This window comes from Trichosurus vulpecula, chromosome 6, assembly GCF_011100635.1.
Source record: "Trichosurus vulpecula isolate mTriVul1 chromosome 6, mTriVul1.pri, whole genome shotgun sequence".
NCBI classification, from domain to species: Eukaryota; Metazoa; Chordata; class Mammalia; order Diprotodontia; family Phalangeridae; genus Trichosurus; species Trichosurus vulpecula.
In genome coordinates, this window is record NC_050578.1 from 69,361,099 (window position 1) to 69,388,172 (window position 27,074).

General features: G+C 38.8%; 1 protein-coding gene across 1 annotated transcript; it reads left to right on the forward strand.

Moving 5' to 3' along the window:
* The first annotated feature begins 2,842 nt into the window (after positions 1 to 2,842).
* Positions 2,843 to 26,787, forward strand: HSD17B13 (hydroxysteroid 17-beta dehydrogenase 13). Its single transcript, XM_036763000.1, has 7 exons — positions 2,843 to 3,222; positions 12,157 to 12,264; positions 14,406 to 14,537; positions 14,700 to 14,806; positions 16,656 to 16,793; positions 20,356 to 20,472; positions 25,695 to 26,787. Exons 1-7 carry the CDS (start codon positions 3,013 to 3,015, stop codon positions 25,783 to 25,785), a joined length of 903 nt encoding a protein of 300 aa, XP_036618895.1. The 5' UTR covers positions 2,843 to 3,012; the 3' UTR covers positions 25,786 to 26,787.
* The last annotated feature ends 287 nt before the right edge of the window (positions 26,788 to 27,074 follow it).

Here is a 27,074-nt window from a genome sequence, read left to right on the forward strand (position 1 = left end):
AACAAAATGCAAACAAATTACAAACATCAACAGACAGACTTTGTCTGATTCAAATCCCAACACATAGTTACCAGAGTTCAACAAAGTCTCAGCATCCAGGTTTACAAGCTGGAGGGCTCCTTAGCTACAGCTGCCCAGAGTCTCCTCATCAACACCATCTCCAGAGCCCTGCACAAATGGCTCTGTCCTCCCTTCTTATAGGGCTTCAGACATCATCAAACATCATCTGAATCACCAGAGCTCAGGCTCTGGTGATTGGTTCTTGAGTTGGCCCCTCCCCTTAGGACCCTGGGAGGTTCACATCCACAGGATTAGGTTAACACCTAATGGGGTTTGGGCCTGGGGCTTAGCACCTAGTAAGGCTCACTGAATTACTCAAAGAAAACAAAGGCCATTTTGCTTATCAACACAGTTACCTAAGATCACTCCCTCACTTCTTGATCTTTATCACTCCACATCACCTTTGTTCATGCTATTGCTCCTGCTACCAGCTATCCAAAGACAACCAGAAGCAGAGATGATTTTTTCAAATGCTACAAGTTTTACTCCTATGGATTATATTCTCTCTGGTGGACATTCTAAACTTTCAATTGCACTTTCATATGACAGAGGCCTGCCTCCCTATACGGCACATATCATGTTCACCCTTTCAATGGGTATTATCAAAGCTTCACACTCATATGGTCATGGGAAAAGGGCACCTGCATCCACATTAGTCTTTACTGGTCAACAGTTCAGGCTGAACTCATACTTGACTAGTGCCACTATCCATCTCTAGCAGAAAGCATCCAACATCACTGGTCAAAACATAACAGTGGGTTATTATCTTTTCATACTTGAAATCCTGCTCTTTTTAACCTAGTCTTTGAACTTCTTGATTACTATCCTCTTTGAAGCCAAGAACTTTAATCTGTATACATGATAACAGGTCTCATTTCCTGCAACACTGCTCCAAAGCTTTCAAGGCTAATATCAGGATGCAATAAAAAGAGCTTGCTTGTGCTGTATCGACATAAGCCAACACAGGTGAATGTGTGACAACTGACCTTGTCCTAGAAGCCTGTTCATATTTATCTTCCCGGTGATCTCCAAATAGTGTTGTAAGGGTTATGGCCAGACTGCCCTTTCTCATCCTTCTGCTTTTGTTCCTTCTCAACCAAATATTAACAAGTGAGAACATAAGAGGCTTAACAATGGTGGCTTAGTTCTTCACAAAATTTTTATAGTGGTCACCAAATCTGAGAAGAGTCTTAATCCAAAAGTTTCTCTACTTGGCCAACTAACAAGCATGACAAGTTAATAAGTATTTACATCTCTTCTAGTACAGTGTTCATTCCATATTGAGAAACTATATGACCCAGACATCATCATCATCGTCATCATAACTAACACTTAGATAGCAACTACTGTGTACCAGGTATTGTGTGAGGGCTTCACAATTATTGTCTCATTTGATCCTCTGGACTAATACTCAACTACTCCTTCTATTCCTCTAGAATGAGAGTCAACCATAAGAGCCAGGAAGACCTAGGTTCAAACTCCACCATTAATACCTATAAGCTATGTGATCGTGGGCACGAGGCTCACTTCTGTGAGCTAAAGTTTCCTCATCTTTAAAGTGAAGATAACAATACTACTGTACAAGGCTGTTGGGAGAGTCGAATGATGAAACTACGTGTAGAGTTTTGCAAACTTTAAAGCATTGTGTAAATATTGATATTTTTAGACAAAAATTTTCTTTAGTCAACAATGTATAAATTCAAATGGTACTCAAGACACTACAGAAATAAATTCTGAGCAAGTTAAATCATGTTGATGTAATTAAATCAAAACAAACTTTCTCCCTTTCAGAATTTAAGTGTATACTAAGGAAATAAAAACTAAAGTGAATAGCCACTAGGTTAATGAAGATTTTCTACAGAATGAGAATAAAGTCTGAAGCTGTGCAGATTTATCAGAATAATCTACTTAATAGATATCCATGCCCTGATTTCTCTTCTTGAATTTCAAATGTTCACAAATCTTCACCTTACAAATTGGATTGTTCATATCTTCAATAAGGCTCCAGACTTCTCCCGTTACTGAACTTTATACTTCCTAATGCATAAATCAATTGTTTTAGAACTTATATTTTACATAAATTAGTAAGCAGATAGTTTCTGCTTACGAACTACATGGTCAGTTCCTCTACATAGTGAGATAAGAACCTTGAAAACATGTCATGGAAATAACCATAAACTAATCAAATAATTGAGCTTCATTTGTCAAATTTTTAAATTGAAGTCCCAAAGTTTTTTCTCTTTGAAAGCCCTTTGAAAGCCCATTTCAATTTTTTTCTTTTCTCTTACATAAATATTCATTTTTATGAGGGAAAAAAAAAGCCAATTCCATTAACTTATGTAGTATTTCTAGAATCACCTTAGACCTAATAATTCTCTAATTATACCAGGTTCTTTAAAATAGTTCTGCAAGGACTTAAATGAAGATAGATGAAAGGATTCTCCAACCCACCCTTCTGTGGAAGTGCCTCAAGGGTGACCCACTGCACGTGTTTTTGGACTTTTTAGGTGAATTGATCAATTCCATGTCCAGCACCAGTAACCAAGACAATCTCTCCATTGATTTTTTTCTCCCCTAAAACAATTTGTCCTATAGGATGGAGATAACTTTGGCAATGTAAGAAACAGAAACTATCAATAAAAACTTATTTTTTAAAAATTTAAAGTTTTTTTAAAGAATTGTTCTGCAAACAAGTGCCACGAATAGGTTAACTCCTCATCACCCCTTGTGCGGGCGTCTGGCACCACTTCAAGTGAGTCTATTGCAAGAGAATCAACAGTACATGAGGAGAAAGCCTGCTCTAGTGGCCTCACTTATCCAGTTCCCTCCAGTTCCCTTTAATACCTGGGACACAGCTGGAGTTCTAACCTTCTTGAAACTTACCTCTCCATACTGTGGCTCTCTCCACTAAAGGAAAATAATAGGTTAGGAGAGAGAACCGAAGCCAGAACAATGAACATCATCCTAGAACTCTTTCTGCTTCTGGTTGTTGTCATCTACTCCTACCTGGAGGCCTTGGTGAAGCTATTTATTCCAGTGAAAAGAAAGTCTGTCAATGGAGAGATTGTTTTGGTTACTGGCGCTGGACATGGAATTGGGAGGCTCACTGCCTATGAATTTGCCAAACACAAAAGCAAACTGGTTCTGTGGGATATCAATAAGGTAATGAAATATATTTTTATTTCTTTCAACTTCTCAATTTGTGTGGCCCAGAGGAAAAAATACTGGATGCAGAGTCAAGAGGACTTGGATTTGAATCCAGTTTCAGACATTTGCTACAAATGTCACCTTCTGCAGGTCATTAATGCTTTCTCAGCTTCAATATCCTCATCTATAAAATGAGGATAATATCTGTAGCATTTACATTGCACAACTGTTATGAAGATCAAAGCATGAGACAGTATCTCTCAAGTGCTTTACACTTCTTAAAAAGCAACATAACTCTCAGATGTTTTAACTAAAGCTACCAACTGAGAACCTTGTAAAGAAACCAGGAGAGTTTTACCCTCTTTTATTTATTTATTTGTTTGTTTGTTTATTTATTTGCTTACTTATTTATTTGTTTATTTATTTTTGCGTTCTCTGTTTTAAAACTTGGGGAAACATCTTTGGAAATAAACTGGCTGGAGCCATATTCTCCCCTTACACATGACATCTTAGATCTTTAGATCTCTGTGTAAGACCCTACAGTGATGAATGAACCTCCCTTTCACAGAGCATACATGGGGAAATCTAGCTCATTCTACAGTCAGTACTGAGCTTTAGAAGGAGAGATAAACAAACTTCTTCCCTTCAAAGGGATAATGCCACCAAGCTTCAGATCATCTCGCTTCTTTGGAGAATTTTCAGTTACTAGTGTTGTATTTGAGTTACCATTCATATTGTTAGACTCATGGTCTTGGATGGCACTTGTCTTTTAACACAGTCTGTTGGTCTCAAAAAAAAAAATTCTCCAAGTCATCAAAGGAGCTCTTTATTGAGCCTTTTTGGCTCAATAAAATGTCTTCTGATTTTCTTCTAAATTCAAATGAGCAACTGCTGCTTGCAATGCCTGTTTTTCCCCTTCTTTGATCTACAAAAATCTTGGAGGTAGCCAATTCCTGCCTTTTTATTATCAAATCAAATGGCTCTAGAATCATAGATTTAGAGCTGGCAAGAACCTGAGAGGCCGCCCTACTTCAGGTGCTCTTAACCAGGTGTGTGTGTGTGTGTGTGTGTGTGTGTGTGTGTGTGTGTGTGTGTGTATACACATATGTGTGCATATCTATGTACATACACATACAGATATACACACACATATATACATATGCATTTAGAAACACAATTCTGAAAAGACGTCTCTAGACTCCATCAGATTGCCCCAGTTAATCTAGTCCCTGGTCATCTTCCAGATGAGGAAAGTGACTCCCAGAGGAGCGAAGTGACTTACCCAGGGTCACACAGGGAGTAGGAGTTTGAAGTCTTGGTCATGTATGTTATAAATGTAATGAAAACCATTCAGCAGTTCTTAGTATTCAAGAGTAAAAAGTTGGTGTGTAGTGCCCTTCCTTGTTCCTTTACTGTGCAGGGAAGCTATAGGTGGCCATGTTTACATAATTGCTGACTTGTATAAATCATTACTTTGTATAGAGAATTCTAGAGTTTGTTGCGTAAGGCTTTTCTCATTAAGAAATTTGCAGCCGAGCAATGATGTAATGATGGTCAATTGTGAAAGACTTAACTACTCTGCTCAATACAATGATCCAAGACAATTCCAAGGACTCATGATGAAAAAAATGCTATCAGTCTCCAGAGAGAGAAATGACGAATTCCGAGTGCTAATTGAAGTATAATTTTCTCACTTTTTCAGGGGCTTTTTTTTTTGGTGATATGGCTAGGATAGAAATACATGTTACATGATTTCACAAGTATAATTGATATCATTTTCCTTGCCTTCTCAGTGTGTAGGGGAGGGGTAGGAGGGAGGGAGAGAATTTGGAACTCAAAATTTAAAAAGAAAAAAATACTAAAAATAAATATTTTTTAAAAAATAAACCTCCAGCTGAATTGATAAATGTTTATTGTAGCCAGATAGCCTTCATAGGATTCTGTGACATGAAAAAGAAACTACATGTCCTTAAGTGTTCTAATATAATCTTTTACCTGCTCAGACATTGATAGATTTCCCAGAAAAGTCCCTTGTATTTCTTTTAATAAGCTTTTCTTAGTACATTAACTTTTTGTAGATTTTCATCTTTTCTTTTTAATTTACCAAATGAATATTTTTTAAAAAAGCATTCCTATAGTGAAATCATGAAGTAGAAATTCATTTGTATAGGTATTCAAAGGAATAAATAAAGAACTTTTAAAACTGAGAAAACTCAGTTTCAATAAAAATTAGTTCCCTTTGTAGTCATATTTTCATCTGAACATTCCATATTTCTTTTTCCTTTGTAGACCAGAGCCTTTGTATATCCCAAACAGAGATTCATGGAATTAAGCATAGTAACCAAACACTTCCATATATACATATATATGGTATATGTATGTATGTATGTATATATATACATATATGTGTATGTATGTATGTATGTATATGAATTTCAGGAAAGATCATAGAATATGATAGAGCAGCCAGATTTCCTTGAATCAGTTGAATTTTCATTGTAAATTATATTATTAGACTAAAAATGCCTCCCATTATACAATCTATGTAATGAGAAGATGGTCAAATCTTGTGGGCTACAATCTCTCCAGCACTGCCTTATTATTTCCTGTGTCAACAACACCCCCTTAAACCCTTTCTCCACTTATACTCAGATGTCCAGGTGTGAACAAATAACCTAGTTCTCATATTTCAGTTTTTTAAAAAGGGAGAAAGCTTGGTCATATTAAGCAACGATAAACAAAATCATTAATTCCAACAAACATAATCCTTCCCAAAGGTCAAGTTTGCCCAGACACAGGAAAGGAAGGCATATAGTTTATTTGCCTTTTCATAAGCTCCTCTCTTTCCTTTCTTTCACGTTAACCAAAAGAGAGGAGGCAGAGGAGTAAATTCAGAATCTACAATCCACACCCCTTAACTCCCACCTACTGACTCCTATCCCCATTGTCCAGCCCCCACCCCACCCCACCACCACCACCACCACCACCACCACCCTGCCCCACCCAAGGCAGACACTTCTGTTCTCTTTTGTCTTTTCTGAGTATTTATTTAGAAAGAGGGCCAGCCACTAGTGGATTATATGTATTTTCCAAGCACTAGACACACCAGGAAGGAATATTGCCTGTTGCTACCTAGTTAGCACTCATTCTCTTTACATATGTATCTTAAGATACAGCATCTTCAAAGAAGTTACTTTGTAGTTCTAGCTTTAGGAAGCTAATCCTCTTCAGTTTTTCCCAGTACATAATAACAAAATTCTCCATATTATCAGTTAACAAGTATCTGTTAGACCCTTCTTTGACATGTTTTGATAAATATTAAAATGTTCAATCAGAGTTTCTGTCCTCAAGAAGCTTAAGAAGACAGAAAAATAAAAAGCAAAAAATGTGTAGAAGTCGTTCGTGTGTGTGCGTGTGTGTGTGTGTGTGTGTGTGTGTGTGTGTGTGTGGGCGCGTGTGAAGAGACATCATTACAGAGAGAGTCAAGCAAAAAGAGAAAGATTGAGAGGTAAAGGGAATAAGAAAGAAAGAAATGGGGAAAACATGGTTCTGTCTACGAAAAATAGTTAATAGAAACGGATATCTAAGATATTTATCTTGATATGTCCTCTTAGGAAGGCAAAATTTTTCTTAGAGATTTTTAAATCTTATAAATATCATTTATATAAGAAGCAAAAATTTAATTGTAGCATGAAGGGGTTGTGTAGTTAGCTTCCTGCCTGGAGAATAAATAAATAAAATGGCCTCATAAAGTCCCTCTGAACCACGGGATTCTGTGATTTGCAATTTGGGACAATGCCTGACTCTTGGACATTTTGCAGCTCAGGGACATGTTGTTTGATTTTCCATTGCACCTGGGTCCTTTACTCCTACAGCCTGAGGACCATACCCCCATTTTGCCCTTGGTGATACAAAGTGTGACCTTGGGAAAGCAATGTGATACGCAGAGTAAATATAACACAGAAAGAATAGTCAAGGTTGAAGATAAACTCAACCCTTCCTGTAAAACCAATATCATATTCCATAATCCCCTACTCAGGCTGCAAGTCTATAATATCTATATTTCAGTGACCAGTTTGTAATTCTAGAGGCAGATTTCCTAATGAAAGCTCAGATTCATCTTAATAATTGATTATGGATATAGGGGCAGCAAGGAAGGTGAAATGGTCTAAGAGCAGATTCTCCCCCACCTTCCCACTGCCAACCCCCACAGAAGTGACTTATAAATGGACCGCCAATGGATCATAGGGTGTCCAATTAGCCTTGGCTCCTTGAAAGGCTTACCTTTGTTCCATTTCTACTTATATGTGATCCCAAGAAAGGGCAATGAAATAAGGTTAGCTCCGTGACTATAGGGTTTGATTTTGACTCACCGGGGATTGTAATTTTATAACCCATAGGAACAGCTTGTTCATTTTCTAAGGCTAGTTTACAGACCAATCTAGCATGGTCGTAAAAATGCTAAGGGAAACCATTATAAGACCCAAGTTCATGGATAAAACCAGCATAATTTTCATCTAACTTTACTTCTGTCTTTTTGAGAAGAGAACACAAGTGGAGAGAGGCAAATAAAACTATCCAGGGTTAGGCACCAAGTAAGTCTCCCTCATTGGAAGACTTGGTAAAAGCACCATATTTCCTGAAATATTCATGGAATAGCACCAAGACAGTTACATCAGAAGAAGGGAGCCAAATTTATTTCAAGCTGAAAATCACCAGGAGGGTCTCAGAACAAAGCTATGCTTTCAGGGTATCCAGTGGTTTCCTTTTAATAATATCCATTTGTGTGGGTTGGATAATTGTGAAGACTTCACAGGATATGTCTAATGGAGAGGTTCTGGGATTTGGCCTTGTAATTTTGGGAAGGCATGCCCTTCCCTCTCTCTCTCAGATGTTAGAAGATAATGAACTTCCTGTGAGCTATTTGTTCTCTGCTCCAGGAAGGGTCTCTCCTTCCCCCATCCCATTTCTCCTCCTAGACTTTCAGACGCCACCTTGGCAGTTGAGTTCTGATAGGGAAAAACCTGGACGAACCGGATCAATCTTGGTCCTCTGTGTAGTTTTCGTGCCTAGATTGTAAGCCCACCCACCCCAGCCAATGGTGAGAAGGGATAGAGGTGGGTGGGAATCTTCTTCATTAAGACTATAAATTAAGGAAGGTTCTCTTTTACTTTGCCTCCTCCCTTATGGAGGTGTGCCCAAGTCTTGCAAGGTTTGTAGAATAAATTTACTTTGTTTATGTCTCCCATACAAAGGTTTGTAGAATAAATTTACTTTGTTTCTCTAAAGATGTCTCTCCTATTATTTAAAGATTCTGTCCCATACACATTCATTATCCATAGTTATTTAGTTAATGAATGCATAGGGAGCATGGTTTGCTTCTTCTTCAAATCCAGATTCTATCCAGACTTGATTCTGCCTTTGAGATAGTTCCAAGGGGCAGTTAGGTAATGCAGTGGATACAGGACCAGTGCTGGAGTCAGGAAGACCTGAGTTCAAATTGGACCTCAGACACTTACTAGCTATGAGACCCTGGGCAAGTCATTTAACCCTGATTGCCTCAAAAAAAAAGTTCCAAGAGGACATTCTGGAAAGTTATGATTAAAAACTATATAAAAATCATACGAACTGATCCAGAATGAAGTAAGCAGAGCTAGGAAATAATATACCCAATAACTCTAATAATGTACACAGAACAAAAGAAAACTGGAATGCTGTATGATTATAATGGCCAATAAGCTTGGTTCTAGAGAAAAGCTGAGAAAAGGTGCCTTCTGTTGCTTCATGAAGGTAGGCAATTAGAAGTACAACATGACTAACATTGAAGTATGTTTTCCATGACTACACATGTATAACCTATATCAGATTGCTTGCCTTCTCAATGAGGAGGAGAAGGAGGGAAAGAGAGATTTGAAACTCAAAAAAATTTTTTTTTAAATGTTAAAAATTGTTTTGACATATAATTACAGAAAAATATTAAATTTTTTTAAAAAGGAATGCAGAATACTACATACTGTCAGACAGCCTCTGATGATATGTTCATGCAAGTTGGTTGTTGAACTACTTTTTTCTCTTTTTTTTTTTTATTTTAAATTCTTTGTTACAAAGATTACTTGTTGGGAGGAAGGGATATGTATAGAAATGAATGTGACATAAACACAGAAGATACTAATGTAATAATAATAAGTAATATTTATATTGATCCTCATAACAACCCTATGAAGTAGATGCTGTTAATATCCATATTTTATAGATGAGGAAACTGAGGCAAACAGAAGTTAAGTGACTTGCCCAGGATCACACAGCTACTAAGTGTCTAAGGCTGGATTTGAAACTCCAGGCACAGCACTATATCCACTACCCATTCAACTAGCTATCTTCAGCATCAATTTAAAGAGAAAGTTATAGGAAAAGTAAAATAAATTCATATGTAAATTATGTCTAGAGAGTATAGTAGCTGATTATATAGCACTGCTGTAGGTGAATATTCTAGACCAGTATTTCCTAAACTAATTTGACCATGGAAAATATCTGTGGTTCTCTCAATCAATCAATAAGCATTTATTAAGTGCCTACTATGTTCCAGGCACTGTGCTAAGGGCTGAGGATGCAAAAAGGGGCAAAAGAGAGGCCCTGCCCTCAAGGAACTTACAGTCTAATGAAGGAGACAATATGTGAAAGCAAAGTAAGCTATATACAGGATGAATCAGAAATAATTAACCGAGGGAAGGCACCAAAATTAAGAGGTGCTGGGGAAGGCTTCCTGCAGAAGGTGGTATTTTAGTTGGGGCTTAAAGGAAGCCAGGGAGGTCAGGAGTCAGAGAAGAGGAGGGAGGGTGTCCTAGCCATGGGCAGAGCCAGAGAAAATGCCCCAAGATGAGAGAAGGAGGGTCTTGTTCATAGAACAGCCAGGAAGCCAGTCTCATCGAATCAAAGAATATATGTAGACGGTGGAGACATCTATGGCAGAAGGCTTTTTCAAGAATTTTAGCTACAAAGAACAGAGAGATATAGGATGATTGCAGAAATGGATGGATCAAGCAAGGGTTTTTTGAGTCTAGGGGAGATACGGGCATGTTTGTAGGCAGAAGGAAATGGGCCAGTGGACAGGGAGAAAGAGAGCAAAGAAATGAGTAGAGGTGACAGAGCGGGAAATCTGTTTAAGCTTCTTTATTGTTTCCAGAATAAAATGCACATTATTCAGGCCTACACAGTCTAACTTCCACATTTCTAGACTAATTTTATATTATTCCCCTTCACAAACCCTACATTTTAGACAAGCCGAACCATTTCCAGTTCTCCCAATTTGCCAATGCATCTTGCGTTCCTGTGCCTTCAAACAGGCCACTCCCACATTCTACAGGCACATTCCAATACCTGCAATCCACCATGTCTTCAACTTTGTCTCCAAGATCCAGCCCAGAGCCAACTTTCTAGGTAAAGCATTCCTCTGTTTCCCATTCCACTCTCACTGCCAATTGGTTGCGCTCCCTTCTCTTGATATATGTTGTATGGCCTCTGATAAAATATAAGCTTCTTAAGGGCAGGGATTGTTTTGGTTTTTATATCCCTAGTACCTAGCCCTGGGCCTGGCTCATAGCACACATTTAACAAATGTTTGTTGAATACGCATTTAAAATTTTAAACATATTGATAGAACCCATGAATGCTGGTCCTGGGAAGCCTGTGGTTATGAAATATTCCTGGGGCAAAGAGAAGACAAAAATTTTAGAGCAATATGAGAAAAAATTTAACGTCAAAAAAAATGCAACATATCATAAGTATTTGGATACATTATTTCATTATTTGATATTTTAGAGGGGAAAGCATACTAGCAGAGAACCAGGGAGTCAAAAAATACAGTTTAGGAACTGTGACTCTAGGCGTAAAATGAATATTTCCTAGGAGAACAGCCAGGTAGAAAGGTTCCTCTGCTGATTAGACCTCATAATTCACTCCTGTTGTCTTTTCCATTTCCCAAACTGTGAGGAACCTTGAAAAACCTTGAATTGATTTTTTAATGAATTTTAATAGGCATTTAAATAAAAATGTTAGAACATTTTGCTACAAGGTTTCTGTTAAAGGGTTTTTCATTTTATTTGTTTGTTTGATTGATTGAAGGCTTCTGGAGTCATCTAGGTGGTTCAGATAGAGCACTAGTCCTGGAGTCAGGAGAATTTGAGTGCAAATGTGACCTCAGATACTTACTAGTTGTGTGACCCTGGGCAAGTCATTGCCTCCCCCCCAAATAAATTAGTTAATTAATCAAAGGGTTCTACATAAGAACAAGGGGCAGGTGGGTGGTACAGTGGATAGAGCATGAGGCCTGAAGTTCAAATCTGGCTTCAGACACTTATTAGCTGTGTGACCCTGGGTAAGTCATTTGATTCTATTTGCCTCAGTTTCCTCATCTGTTAAAAAATGACCTGGAGAAGGAAATGGCAAAGCACTCCAGCATCTTTGGCAAGAAAACCCTAAATGGGGTCATGAAGAATTGACTACAACTGAAAATGACTGAACAACAAAGATGAGAACTACTGTCATATACAAAAGACTAAGGATCAAGGAAGAAGACACTCTGTGAATAGTTTTAACCCTCTTGTTTTCTATTCCCAACCCTAGTCATTGCATTTTACCTTCTATCTAGGTGGTACAGTAGATAGAGTGCTGGACTTGGATGCAGGAAGACCTGAGTTCAAATCCAGCTGCAGACACTTACCAGCTGTGTGAGCCTGGGCAAGTCACTCAACTTCTGTTTACCTCAGTTTCCTCAACTGTATAATGGGGATAATAACAGCATCTTACCTTATCTTACTTTACTGTATCTTACCTGTTCTGTGGATAAAATGAGATTATATTTGTAAAGTGTTTAGCACAGTGCCTGGTATGCTGTGGGTGCTATATAGATGTTTATTGCTTTCCCCCTTCCATCTTTTTTTCCACTTGCAGCATGGTGTTGAAGAAACAGCTGCTGAATGCAGAAAACTAGGGGCCACAGCTCGTGCTTATGTGGTTGATTGCAGTAAAAAAGAGGAAATTTATACCATGATAGACAAGGTAAGGACCGAGTACAAACTCTCAATTACAAGGGATCCTGGAGAAAAGAAAGGACCAATCTAAAAAACTGAGAGCAAAGCCTTTTGCATTATTCTTAGCCTTGAAGTGGTGCTCTACGGTAGGATTTTCTCCTTGCCTACATATCATACTTTCTTATTCAAGCATTGTTATTTTGTTTTGTTTTTAATGGAGTTGTGATTTTCACTGGTATAAGGGGAATTGCCAATGAGGAAACTCCACCTACTAATGCAGCTCTTCTTATAGGTTTAAGAGAATTGCCTGGGGCGTCAAGGGGTCAAAGAACTTGCCTGTCTGGTAGAGTCAGCACAAACACACACATGCTCACATGCATGAACATACACATTCTCACGCACACATACATGCACATATACATTCTATCTAACACACTGAGCTGGCTCTCACTGTCATTATTACTGACCATAAATGTGCACAAGAGCTTGACTGGAGACAAGAAATAGTCCAAAAAAACCAGAATCCTTTTTTATTGGGCCCATTCCATTACTTTTTTAAGCACTCCTGTCTTTCATTGCATTGGCTGGTTGGTACAGCGGATAGAGTGCTAGGCTTAGAGTTAGCAAGATCAAAGTTCAGGGATAGGCTCAAATTGTTACATTTTCAGAGTGATCCTTTACAACCTAAAAAATGGCAAATGCTAAAAATCAGATTTATTTATTTGTTGATTATCTAGATTGGAGAAAATGTTAATAATGCAGATTATACATAAAAATGTGTCATATACATTTGAGGGAGGGGGAAGGAAGAGCTGGTTGTTAAACATTTACTAGCATGTCCCTGCCTAACTTCGAATCTTGCCTCAGACACTAGCTGGGTGAGCCTGACAAGTCACTTAACCCACTCAGCCTTAGTTTGCTCAACTGAAAAATGAGGATCATAATAGGACCTACTTCACAAGACTGCTGTGGGAATCACAAGAAATAATATATGTAAATTGCTTTGGAAACTTAAAGCATTATGTAAATATTGGCTATGGATAGGTATCAGAACTCCCTTGACAAATGCAAGCCAGGGTACTTTATCCACAATTTATAATCTTAGAGCAATGTCTAAAATATTGAGAGATTAAGTGAATTGCCCAGAGTAACTCAGCTAGTATGTGTTATGGGCAAGACTGGAACCCAGGTCTCTCCAGCTTCCAGGTTCTCTCTCTAGTCACTACAAGATACTGTCATAACGTTACTATGTTATGACATAATATTTTTCGTATCTGCTAATCTGTAAAAAGCTCTCTTGAGCTTTAGTGAGAAGCATTCTATAAAATAGGTTTGGATAGATGGAACACCCTGTTCCAATGATTAGTTCATTTTTAAGCATAGGGGCAATAAAATGACATGATTCCATTCTCTCTATCTTGAAGGAATTTCTTTTAGATGAAAAGTTTTAAGTTCAATCAAAATTGCTCCAAGCCCCCAGTTAGGAAAGTTCCTAATATTTAGGCAAAGGATGGACTTTCTGCTTTAATTTCTATTTAAATCTGTCTCTAGCTAACCCCCAGCCTCTTTGTGATTAAGTCAAAATTCAGATTGCTGAGCATTGTATGTGGATAAACAAGCAATTTTAAGAAAAGAGAAGACCTTTTCCCTTAGACCTTGAAAAGCAGGTGACTTCAGCCTGAGTCTTCTGCTCCCTGTAGATCCTCCTTCATAACTCCCTACTTACTGCTCCTGGTGCACATCATTCTGTGTCTCCTGGCTCCATACTTTCACCCGGGCTAGCTTCTTATATATTACCTCCTTATTTCAGTCCCACAGCTTCCTTATCTTCCTTCAAAGCTCATATTTAAATGCCATCTCTTATCCTATCCTCCACCACCCCAAATAACTTTATATTGTTTCCCTTCAATCGAGTATAAGCTTCTTGAGGGCAGGGACTATTTTTTTTTTCTTTGTATCCCCAATGCCCAGCAGAATACCTGGAAGACAGTAGGAACTGAATAAATGAATGTCTGCATTAATACACTCCCTGCTTATGCTGGGTGGGGTGGGGGGAGTGCTTCTTCACAATTCAAAGTGAAGAAATAATTTATTCCTTGCTTACCTCTACCTGAAACCTTCAGGGATATTGTGATACACAAAATGAATCTGTTCTTTAAATTTCAAAAGATAAAGAACGAAGTTGGTGATGTGACCATGGTGGTGAATAATGCTGGAGCAGTTTATCCAGCAGATCTTCTGAGCACCAAAGATGAGGAAATTACCAAAACATTTGAAGTCAACATTCTAGGCCACTTCTGGGTAAGTATAAGCCACAAATATGGACCTGTGAAAGGATTGCTTCATTTCTGTTGGCATCTTTCTTTGCTAAGATTGACTGGAATATCCAAAGAATAAAATAAAAACCTGTATTGAAAGTAATGTCCATTTCTCCATCTCTCTCCCTTTTGAACTATTTTTAAGATTATTAAAGCTCTCCTGCCTTCCATGATGCAGAGGAACCACGGTCACATCATCACTGTGGCATCCATATGTGGTCATGGAGTGATTCCTTATCTTATCCCTTACTGGTATGTATTGATTTCTAGTGAGGCACTTTTCTACTTTCTTATTTTGAAGGATTGTTCAAGCACTCCATTCTCTTCCTAGTATTTTCAGAACTCTAGAGCAAATACAGTTTGTAATGTCTTTACCTGAACAAGAAAAGATGTTTTTATGCAGATGTGAACTGCTTTTAGATTTGGAAACAGTATGGATTTCAATTACAGAGGTCAGTCAAAGATAACTGTAAGAAAATAAATAATGCTCTTTGAACTGTAATGTACAATGAAATAAAGAACAACAGAAGCAGAAAGACTACCACCTACATGTACTGGCTCAGGGCCAGTGCTGAGCCAGCTGGAGATCTCTTGCATGAGAATTTTTGTGTGTGTATTTGTTTTAAATGACTTAGTGTGTGAACTGTTTTTTATTTTTCTATCATCTCTTTACACAATAATGTTAAGCCAGGTAGACATTAGACTAACAAATATGGTGCCAATGCCTCTCTGCGAAAGAAAATGGACTTATATGAAACTCTACATTGTAAATTCTATTGAAAACTCTTCCAGTTTCTTCCATCCATCAAAATAGCATCAGATTGTTAATATTTTGACAAGATTTTTACTCACTTGCAATATGTTATGATAATGGAAGTACATGTCAGTGGCTTAGTGAGGACCTGGGCTCCATATTCTTGGCCCTATTCTGTGCTCTCCCTGACAGACATGCCCAAAGAAAGAGGAAGAGGCTATGCAGGCAGGAATACCCTAAATGCTCAAGTTCCTTTCTCCTCTTGAGATGTATATAGGAATTCTACAACTTAAAATACATGCTATTATTTCAATATGGGGGGGGGAATCCAAACATAGGAATTTCCCCTTTTCTTCTCCTCTAAAGAACAATAACTTATATTTATATAGAACTTTAGTTTGTAACACATTTTCCTCACAACAACACTGTGAGATAAGTAGTATATATAATATCATCTATACTTAGCACATAAGGAAACTGAGTCTTAAAGAACCCCATGACCCCAGAGAGCTTCAGAACCTAGATTTGACTTCAGCCCAACATTTTAACTACTCTCCCTTACCACCTGTGTAAGAAGCAGCATACTTTTTTCTTTTTATTATTTTCTTAAAGGGGTTAATATATTACAGGCATATTAAAAACAAGATTAAGAAGTCAAAGCGGTAGCTATTTTCCAGATTGCAAACTGCATAACTAGATGCAAACGCTAATAGGAAAATGTGCACCATAGAGTCATAACTTTAGAGCTAGGAGGACACTAGAGACCATCTAATCCAAACATTCGGGGAAGCTGAACCCCAGAGAGATGAAGAGACTTGCCCCAGGCCACCCAGCTCCTAAATAGGGGAGAGAGGATTGAAATCCATATCCTCTGACTCTAAAGCCAGGACTCTTTCCATTCTATAGTGCAAGTATTTCAGTATAGCTATTGTTTTTATAGCTTTTTGCACTCACATTTTTTTTCCTATGCAAGAAAAAAATAATTAAAGCTATAGAGAGACTGAATCAGAGACATCGTAAGGACAATTTGTGATTGACTAAAAATTGTTATAGTTGAGATTTTTAAAAATCACTTATTCCTGTGAGTAATGGTCATGATTTGTCCCTGGGAAATGGCCAATTTTACAGTTTTCTTTTATATATGCACTCTATTTAAGCATGTAAGGGATCTAAATTAAGATGAATTTTTTCATAATCTAAGAAAATTCAATGTAGAAGATTTTGTGAAGTTGGATGAAATATTCTACTCATTTTCCAATCAAATAAACACTTTATACTGTAGAACTCTCATAAAAATGGAGCCTCATTCTTTCCATTAGATGATAATTATTCATAATTCTTTTGTAGTTCCAGTAAATTTGCTGCTGTTGGGTTTCACAGAGCCCTAACATCAGAACTTGCTGCTCTGCGGAAAAATGGAATCAAGACTTCTTGTCTCTGTCCTGTTTTTGTGAATACTGGATTCACCAAGAACCCAAGCACAAGGTGAGGATGACAGATGAGTCTGGGATAGGGCTTATGAAGTCTAGCTTTCATGTGGATCAAAGCTGAGAGAACACTACAGACCAGAGGAAAAAATACAATTTGACTTACCAATCTGACTATATTGTCTATGTGACCTCTAAGTGAGGGGCAGAGTTGGCCAGCTGGTGCTAACTCCTCATTTACCCCTGCAAAAGAAAAGGGAAGGATACAGTTCTATGTCTATCCCTGCCCAAAGAATTGGCAGAGAGATACCACCCTCTCCTTTTCTCTTCCCCTTTCTCAAAGGTAGAGAATGCCCCCAACCAAACACAGACCACAAGAGAACAAAAAGATAAGGTCATACTTTTTACTAGGTGCAATGTCCCAGATTCACAAAGAACCTTTCTTTCGCTGATTTGGAAAGTTTACAAAATATTATTATTAATCAAGCAATAATTAATAAAATACTCATTAATAAAATAATGAATAATAAAAAATTTAGAGGTTAGAGTAGAAATATTTTCTGACCTTTGGACAGACACTGGAATCACCCTGCATTACATTACATTCTGCATAGATCTAAGTCAGACACTGTATTTCCTCTTACCCCAAGACTATTTCAGAAAATACAAGTAAAAATTTTTTTAAAAAAAGTAAAATGTAAAAAAAAAAATACAAGTTCAAAAAGTAAAACAATGTCCATATAAAAGAATAACATAGCAGAGTAAGAAACAAATCAGAAATGAGTGCCACATATAGCCGACTGGCATAAAGAGGGAAAGATGAATGAGCAGTTAAGAGATGATCAATCGCTTATTGCAACTTAGTTCTTTGGTTCTCTGAAGTGGAGGCTACCCCCGAGGCTAGCCAACATACATAGCTCATAGCCTAAGCTATACATTGCGAAAGTGTAACCCTTGGCACTTCTGATAAAAGTAGTAGTTAGAAAGTAGAGAGCATTAGAAAACTGGCAGTAGTGGTCAATCAGCTCAAATTGTAGGGACAGATCCCTAAAACCCTCAGTAAACTTAGTGGGGTCTTCTGAGTATCTCCCCAGCTTCTCCTTAACCTGAATGATTTCTGAAATGGAGAATGGAACATGTACCCTAATTGTCCCCATAGAGGAGGCAGGCACTTCCCTCAGGGGAAAAAGCCTTGAAGTTGCTGTGGAGACTGAGTCTTGGGGAGGGATATAGGAAGTCCCACTTCTTGTGAGGTAGGAACTGGGCAGTGCTGGCTGAACTAGACTGGACTGCAAGGCCAGGGGATCAGGCTGACAAGGGAGAAAATCAGTTGATACCTGAGGAGGGGTAGAGGTCAGAGGGGGAGATACCCCAGAGACCCAAGTGGGTGCTACCTCAGAGAGACGAGCTAGGGGAGGAGATATTGCCATGGGGGCAGGGTCCGAGGCTGGAACCTGAGTAGGGATTGCCTTAGGGGTAGGGCCCATGGGTGATAGATATTGCAGGGCCTGCAGTAGAGGCAGGCCATGAGGCCAAAACCTGAGTAGGGGTCCCTTCAGGGAAAGGGGCCACAGAGGGAGGCATCTCAACAAGACCCTTGGCTGGGACCTGAGCAGGGGTCGCCAAGGGGGGAGGAGCCGAAGCCCTGGGGGCCATAAGAAAGGGGTCGTCCAAAATGTCCTGTTCACCCCCATTGCCCTTTTGTGGGGCAGCTTTAGCTACAAGCACCTTACAGTCCTTTCTGAGGACAGGGTTCCAAGAGAGCTCCATGAAGGCCATCATGTAGGCAAGTTCCATCTACTTTCCTTCTTTGCGACAGTATAATTTTAACTGCAAAAGAGTATTATGTTTTAAAGTCCCAAAAATAGGCCATACTTCGTAGCCTTCTAAGTGATACTGAGGCCAAACAGTATTGTAAAGCCGTACCAGCTTTTTCTTTTTAAGCTCTGCAGAGCAGCTAGATTTTTCCCAGTTTTGCAAAAGACAACCTAAAGGTGAACTTGCAGGAATTGAAAAGGTTTGACCTGTTTCAGGCATTTGGGCTGGAAATTCCTTCCTCCTTAGTAAAGGAGAAGTTAGGAGTAATTGTCGGGAGACAAAAAAATAAAACAAGACGATAAAATATACAAAAGGTACCTGAAATTTTCCCAAATTCCCAGCGCCGAAACAATTGAAAGGATCTGGCACATGTTTCCAGATGGGGCATCCATCCATGTCCTCCATGCCTCAGAAGCCATACTTAGGTTCATGGCCTCCGACATGACCACTGGACCGAGAACCACCTGAGGGCGTCAGGCTGAACAGGACAGCCTCCCAGCTGTCCGACCCACTGGGACCTGCTGAGGTTCAGGCCTGAGAAGCACCTCCAAAATGCCTGGAGAGCGAGGAGGGGGATTGGGAGAGGGGGAGGCTCACATACCTTCAGTCTTGGCTGGAGAAGAACTTGAAATTAGCAGTGCTTCCCGGTCAGGGAACCATAATGAAGAGGGTTTGGGGTGAGGGGTGCTCAACACCCCAAAGTACCAACACACCAGGTCGTGCTGAAAGAATTCGACTCAAGCTTTCTCAGCCAAGGGGAAAGACAAAGTTTATTAAGAGTTAGCCAAATAGGCCTGCCCCAAGAGATCCCACCCCTTGTGACGCCTGTAAGGAAAGCAGGCCAGATCAATCTGAGCTAGATTGGATCTGACCATCTTCATGGAGGCAAGATGGAGATTATATACACAAAGATTGTGGGAGGGATTGAGGGGTGGTCTGCGGTGGCCAGAGGAGGGGTCTAGGGAAGGACTTTAAGGAGGAGTCTAAGGAGGAGCCTGAAAGGACCGGGATGAGGTCAGACTCCCGGGTGGGGGAAATAGCTGAAGGCTATATGGAAATGACAACCCATAAAGGGCTGGGGTAGTGGAGCTAGGATATAAATATTTTGATCAGGTTTAAGGATAGGAAACAGGATTAAGGGCGGGAGGTCATTGGGAAGACAAGATTAAGGGTGGGAAACAGCTGGACAATAGAGGACTGGGCAAGGTAGGCATTTGGGCTTAATGGTTATAGCCTCAGGCCAAGGTCAAGTAGAGTGGGAAGATTCAAGGAGAGTTCAAGGGTTCAAGGAGTTCCCAGAGACTGTGCCCTCATCAAGTCCTCAAAGAGATGGGAGTACCAGATCATCTTACTTGTCTCCTGAGGAGCCTGGGTGTGGGTCAAGAAACAACAGATAGAACCGAACACAGACCAACTGACTGGTTTAAAATTCGAAAAGGAATATGACAAGGCTGTATATTTTCACCTTGTTTATTTAACTTATATGCAGAGGACATCATGTGAAGTGCCAGGCTGGATGAATCAAAACACGTGCTTGTAATATGTTTACCTTCACAATGGTCCATCAAACCTTGTCTTCTAGGGCCAAGAAAAAGAAATCTAACTCTTTTCATATTTTTTCATGTAAAAGAATAACTACAGAGAAACAAAGCGTAGGCCTTGTGCTTGGGGAGATAGTATGATAAGGACACAAAGAAAACTGCTAATATTCCAAAAAAAAAAAAAATAAGGAAGGAAGCTCATTTGCAGAAGTTTTTTTTTCATATTTCTGTTTTATCCAATGAAAATCCATTTTTTTAAAGGTTATGGCCTGTTTTGGAGACAGAGGATGTCGTGAAGAAACTAATGGATGGAATTCTAACTGACAAGAAAATGATTTTTGTTCCATCATATTTGAATCTCTGTTTGGTATTAGAAAAGTAAGTATGGTAAAATATATACTTTATTGGAGGAGGGGAGGCAACTGGGGTTAAATGACTTGCCCAAGGTCACACAACTAGTAAGTGTCTGAGGCTGAGTTTGAACTCAGGTCCTCCTGACTCCAGGACCAGTGCTCTATGATATATACTTTAAAAACAAGCCACCAGTAGTAGTACCAGAGGTTTGCAGCTGTATATTTTGCCAAAAATATACAATCCCTTCATGAGAGTAGTAATGACTCCTTTCTACCATTAACATCCACTCTCACCTTAATTATCTAGTCAGGCAACAAGTATTTAAGTCTTTACTATGTACCAAACACAGTGATAAGCAGTAGGGATACAAAGAAAGGCAAAAGCACAGTCCCTGCCCTCAAGGAGCTCACATTCTAATGGGGGGGAGGGGAACATGCAAATAAGTAGGTATAGACAAGATATAGAGATAATACAAGGAAGGTAGTCTCATAGGGGAAGCCACTAGCATCTGGGGAAGCCAGGAAAGACTTTCTATGCATGGAAAACAGCTGGTACAAAAGCATGGAGATGCAAAATGTAGAGCCATGTGAGAGATACTGCAAATGGGCCAATGGAGATAGAGCAATCAATCAACAAGTATTATTAAATGCCTACTATGTTCCTGATACTGTGCCAGGTCCTAAAATATAAGTACAAGAAAATTCCAACATAATAGTTTATACATTCCAATGAAGAAGACAAGTATATATATATGTATGTATGTATGTAAATATGTATATATGTGTATATATACATATATATGTGTATGTGTGTGTTTGTGTATGTGTATGTATATATGTGTATGTGCATATATATGTACACATATATATTTACAAACAGCATAAATATAAGGTAAATAAATACAAATAGGTACAAATTAGTTCATTACAAGGTTGTTTGGGAGGGAGAACACTGGCAGTTAGGAGATCAGGGAAGGTTTCATGCAGAAGAGAGTATGAGCATTATCTTAAAGGAAGCAAAGGACTTTGTGAGGCAAAAGTAAGGAAGGAGGGCATTCCAAGCATGTGGGACAACCCATGCAAAAGTATGGAGATGGGAGATAGAATTTCATGTATGAAAAACAGAGAGATGGCCAAAGAGTTTGGCTGGATCACAGAGTGTGGGAAAGGGAGTTTAATATTTCCAATGAGCCTGGAACTATCTTTGGAAGGGAAAGGGTCAGATTATGAAGGGCTTTAAATCCCAAACAGAGGACTTTGCATTTGATCCTGAAAGTAACAGGGAGCATTAGAGTTTATTGAGCTGGGAGTAGCACGGACAGATCTATGTTTCAGGAAAATCACTGGTAGGGAAATAGAAGGTAGATTAGAGTCGGGAGAAATTTGAAGCAGGGAGAGCAGTTGGAAAGGCTATAGTCTGAGAGAGAGATAGGTGATGAAGGCGTGAAGTGGAATGGAAGCTGTATGAGTCAAGAGAAGGCAACATATAGCAATGATGTTGTCACGGCAAAAATGACAAGATTTGGTAGCAGATTGGATGTGTGGGGTGAATGCAAGTGAGGAAGACACCAAGGGAAAGCCTTGATGATTGGGAAGATGGTAGAGCCCTACTCAGAGTATTAGTAGGAAGTTCAGAAAAGAGGAAGGTTTGGGGAGGAGGAAGATAATGAGTTGTTTTGAATTTGTTGGGTTCATAAGAGATTGCCTCTTGTAGAAAGGAGGAGGCAAGGTTGGCTGTTGATGGTGGAGAATACTACTCCTGCTATAAGTTCTAGAGAGCAGGAGGGGGAAAAAAAGATAGGCACACCATTTTTATTCATAGAAATCTGCTTTTCTGGACATCCCTCTGAAGCCTTTTTCCAATTGAATTTTTTTAAATTCTTAAGTGTAGTAGGCAATAAGGATACAAAGAAACAATGGGGAATGTTTTTGTCTTTCTTTACACCCCCAACACTTAGCAGGCTACCCTGCACATAGTAAGCACTTAGTAAATGCTCATTGATTGACTTGAGGAGAAGGGCTTCCTCCATGTTCCCCAATGCAGTTGGAAGTGAGGAAATCTATTGAGAGATACTAGAAAGGATGGGAGTTTTGAGGATCAAAGAGAAGTTTTGGAAAAATAACCGAAGTACAAAGAGATGATCAAAGAAGAATCAAAATTTTATGGCTCAACGATGAGGGACCACTTGAGATCAGACAACATGAATTGGCAGTAGATCTAGTTAGCATGATGTCGCAACTTCCCCCAGCATTGTTCAGCAGCTCAGGAGTAGGTGGATGGTGGGGATGAGTCAGGGTTGACAATTAGCAAGGGTAAGAACGGCAGTAGGACAAGAGGGCAAAGGACAGTGAGTAGAACTAACTACTCAACTACAGAGGCCCAGCTGTGAACAGAGGAAAGTAAGGCCAGAGCAGTAAGGAACTACAGGGTTGTGAGCACAAAAATAGCTTTAGGAGGAATGATGGACAGGGAGAAGTGGGGAAACATGAGATAATACTCAGGAAGGAGAAATCTATGAGATGAAAATCATCAAGGATGCACAGTTATAGGTTATCTGGGTTATGAACATCCCTGTGGGTTGCTGAAGAAGAGGAAAGTCAATGGATTTGGAGAGGTTGATGAACTTGGAGGTCAAAATTTGAAGAGGCATCATATGTTTGACACCTCTAAGACTTAGGAGGCCAAAGATTCAGCTGGACAGAAACTATGAGCCAGCAAAGGAGAGAGGGTAATCTGAATCCTAGTAAGCCACAACAAATATCTGAATAATATATTTCATATAGATGGAGTGAACCTCCAAGAAGAGATTGCTGAGTGACACGGGCAGAAGGAGAGAATCTAAGACAAAGACAATATCAAAACTGTGTAGTACATCTTCACCAAAAAGAAGCAGACATTCAGTTCAGAACCTAACAAGTGCAGATTTAACACCACAAGCCAGGGACAGGAAGTAAGAAGATTTACTTGTAAAATCATGTCACTCAGTTATGCTCTTGGGAGGGCACGATTGGTTTTAATTTGTTTTTATAAGCAAGAAAACTTCAGTTTAACCAGGAAGTGTATTGGATTTTAATATATTTATTGCTGCATGATAATTTAGACAAATAAAGAATCCAGTTAGACAATTTTGTTAAGTAAAGCCCCTGCAACCACCCCTGCAACTGCAATAGGAAATGTGTAATCTTGGCCAAGTTATTGATCTTCTCTGGGTCTCAGTTTCCTCATCTGTAAACTGGGAGGGTTCCCTTCCACTATGGGAAAATACTCAACAAAAACGTTAGAAGCTGGTATTATATTCTACAAATAAATGTTTTCTTTCTTCAGCTTTAAGCTATGAAGGAAGGGTGTCTGGAGCTATAATTTAACCCTAGGCTGTTTTATAGTATGAAATATACCTACCTATGCTAGGTGCTAAAGATGCAAAGACCACCAAAATGGTTACCAAGTATTTCCAGACATCTCCTTCATGATTATTCAAAGGAATGTTAGATTGGACTTTCTCACTGACAATTAAAGTGAGGTTTCTCCCTCAACTGCATGTGTCTCTATTGCAATAAGGCATTCTCTTTGCTATGTACGTTTAGTTCCTTCCTGGTTTTAACTAATGAGCACATTCAATTCGGTCATTAGAGAAACATTGCAATAGTCATGAAAATATTGCAAACTATCACAAAATAGGGGAATATTTATTTTCAGAATCAAATACTAAATGTTACTTTTCATTCTTAGACATTTTCAATATTCCAAGTTTTCAGTACTTTTGTGGTTCATTCTGATATAATCACCTTGCTTACTCTGTAGCCTCTCTCTGCCTAACTAAGGAAGTTTTCGACCTAGATTCACATCTGGTAATCATAGTTTTTCTTTTTTTCTTTCTTTTTTTAATTTATGGAATATAACAAACATTTCCATGACATAGCAAAATAAAAAAAGACAATTGTACATGAAACTGCAAATCTACTATGCCCAACTTTCAATAAAGCTGAATGTGCTGTTTAGTTGGTATTTACATGAGCATATCATAAAAAGATTTTGGCTTTGGGTTTTTTTTCTAAATCTATTTGGGGCTCCAGATCACTCCAATATTATAATCTTCCATCCATGATTATTTTATCTCCATTTCCAGTAAATTGCTTTGGTGTTATATAGAGGGGGGAAAATGTTATGTGCGTAACATCTATCTTGAAATTCTCTCCAAACACCTATTAAATACCTACTCTATGCTAGTGTTGAGTACACAAAGTTTACTGGGGGAGGCAAGATATGAATCTATGCAAAGTTAAATAATAATAATCCATAATTAAAATAATTATTCAAGGTAAGAGTAAAAGGCTAGGAGGCACAGTAGACAGAGCACTGGTCCTGGAGTTAGGAAGACCTGAGTTCAAATCCAGCCTCAGATACTTACTAGTTGTGTGATCCTGAGCAAATAACTTCCCCTGTTTGCCTCAGTTTCCTCATCTGTAAAATAAGCTGGAGAAGGAAATGGCAAACCACTCCAGTATCTTTGCCAAGAAAACCCCAAATAGAGTATTTAAATGCTGGTCACAACTAAAATGACTGAACAACAAAGAGTAGAGGAGGTACCCTAAGGGCCATGCCCTGGAAAATAAAGGATGATAATTCTCTCCAAGTATGGAAAACCACCAAGGCCTCTTCCAACGCTCAAACTCTGTGATTCTGTATGCCAACTCCTCCTTCTAGTTCAATGTGTTGAGAATTAATGAGGAAAGGAGCAAACAGCTTTGAAGCAGGTGGCCAAGAATGTAGGGTCATTGAGAGCAAGCCAGTTTTCCGTTAGTGCAAAATGGAAACAGTGTGAAAAGACAATATTGAAGATAAAAGAATGTTTCTTAATGATTTAGAGAAATCTTGAATGTCTTCTAAAATATAGGACTGACATATTGGGGATCTGGGATATAAATATGAAAAGGCAGCAGAGGAAGGAAGAGCATTAAGGTTTTCTCTCCCAGTAGAATATAAGCTTCTTTAGGTTAGAGTGTGTTTCATTTTTATTTTTATATCTCCAATACCTAGCATAGGTGATTAATAAATGCTTGTTGGCTAATTGATTAATTAAGAAAAGGAACCAAATCCAGGACAGACGATCATCAAAAAAACAAAATTTGACTGTGAAAAAACTACTTAGGTTAATGTCCTGTGCAATGGGTGAAATTTCATATGAGTCCTGGTGTCTGTATTCTCAGACAATATTCATTTGAAAAGCTTTCATTTTTCTTCCACAGATTTCTTCCTGAGCGTGCATTGGCAGCCATAAACCGGGTCCAAAATATTCAGTTTGAAGCATTGGTTGGCCACAAACACAAAAAGAAATGAGAACATTAGGCTGAACTAGCTTAACTCTTAGGAGCTTTTATGAAAAATAGAATGAATACTGAATGATTATGCATGTAGGATTGCTATCTTCATCCTTTTTTTGAAAGAAAATCTAAGGTTTCAAAATTTTATTGAATTTCTACTTTATGCAGCTGTTTTCATTCTACCTTTATCCTTTCTGTACCACGATGGACAAAAATCACTTTTCTGTTAGTCCTCACAAAAGGATTGTAGAATTATTGCTGGGAGAGACTTTGGAGGTCACCTCCTCCAATCTCCTCTTTGAAAGATGAAGAAACTGAATCTCAGGAATATTAAGTGACTTGTCACACAGGTAGTATCATCAGAGGTAGGATTTGAACCCAGTTCCTAGATAGCCCGGGCTCTTTCCATTATACCAGCTGCCTCCCAAGGAGTTGGATAATATATGCAAAATGGCACCTCTATATTTCCTCTATAAAACTAAATGGGCTCCCAGGTCATTTCCAGCTCTAATTCCATGATCCTATTATCAAGTGTTACAAGTCTTAAGTGAAGTTTAAACAGGCAATCAGACCATGAAAGGCACAGCTCTTAAATAATTAAGCTTTGTAGTTAGAAAACTTTAATTAATTAGTGTGATGTCCCCTTTCTTGAGTAGGGTGGCTTTTATCTTTTCCCTCCCACACAATTCAGTTGAAATTGGAATACTTCACCCCACCCTCTCTGTGACATTTTAATATCCAAGATCTCTGTCCTACATCCCAAAGTCCCCCTGCCTCTATCATTCTCCTTCCCTTCTACTTCCAAAAATCCCTTGATCTCAGAAAAGGGGGAGAGGGGGAAATCAATCTTAAAAGCCTCGTTTAATTTAGAAATTTAACCCCAACATGGCTTCTCTATTTAGATGACCAAGGACCACCCCCCACACCACCACCCCTATGCCCAGGGATATTTAGCCACAACAAAGATTTGAGAATGAAAGCTGATCCAGAAAATAAAGCAGAATTCATGAGACTCTTACAGTATGTCTGGGAAGTGTTGCCCTGAGGGAATTAAAAAAACAAAAACAATTTATAAACCAAAGTACTGTATGTGTCTTAACCAAATATTCACCCTAATTACTTCATTTCAAATCAGTTATGTTTTTGTGATCAGCTAGATGGCACAGTACTAGCCTGAAGTCAGAAAGACAGATATTTCTGAGTCAAATCTGGCTTCAGAGTACTAGCTGTGTGACCCTGGGCAAGTCACTTCACCCTGTTTGCCTCAGTTTCCTCATCTGTAAAATAAGCTAGAAAAGGAAATGG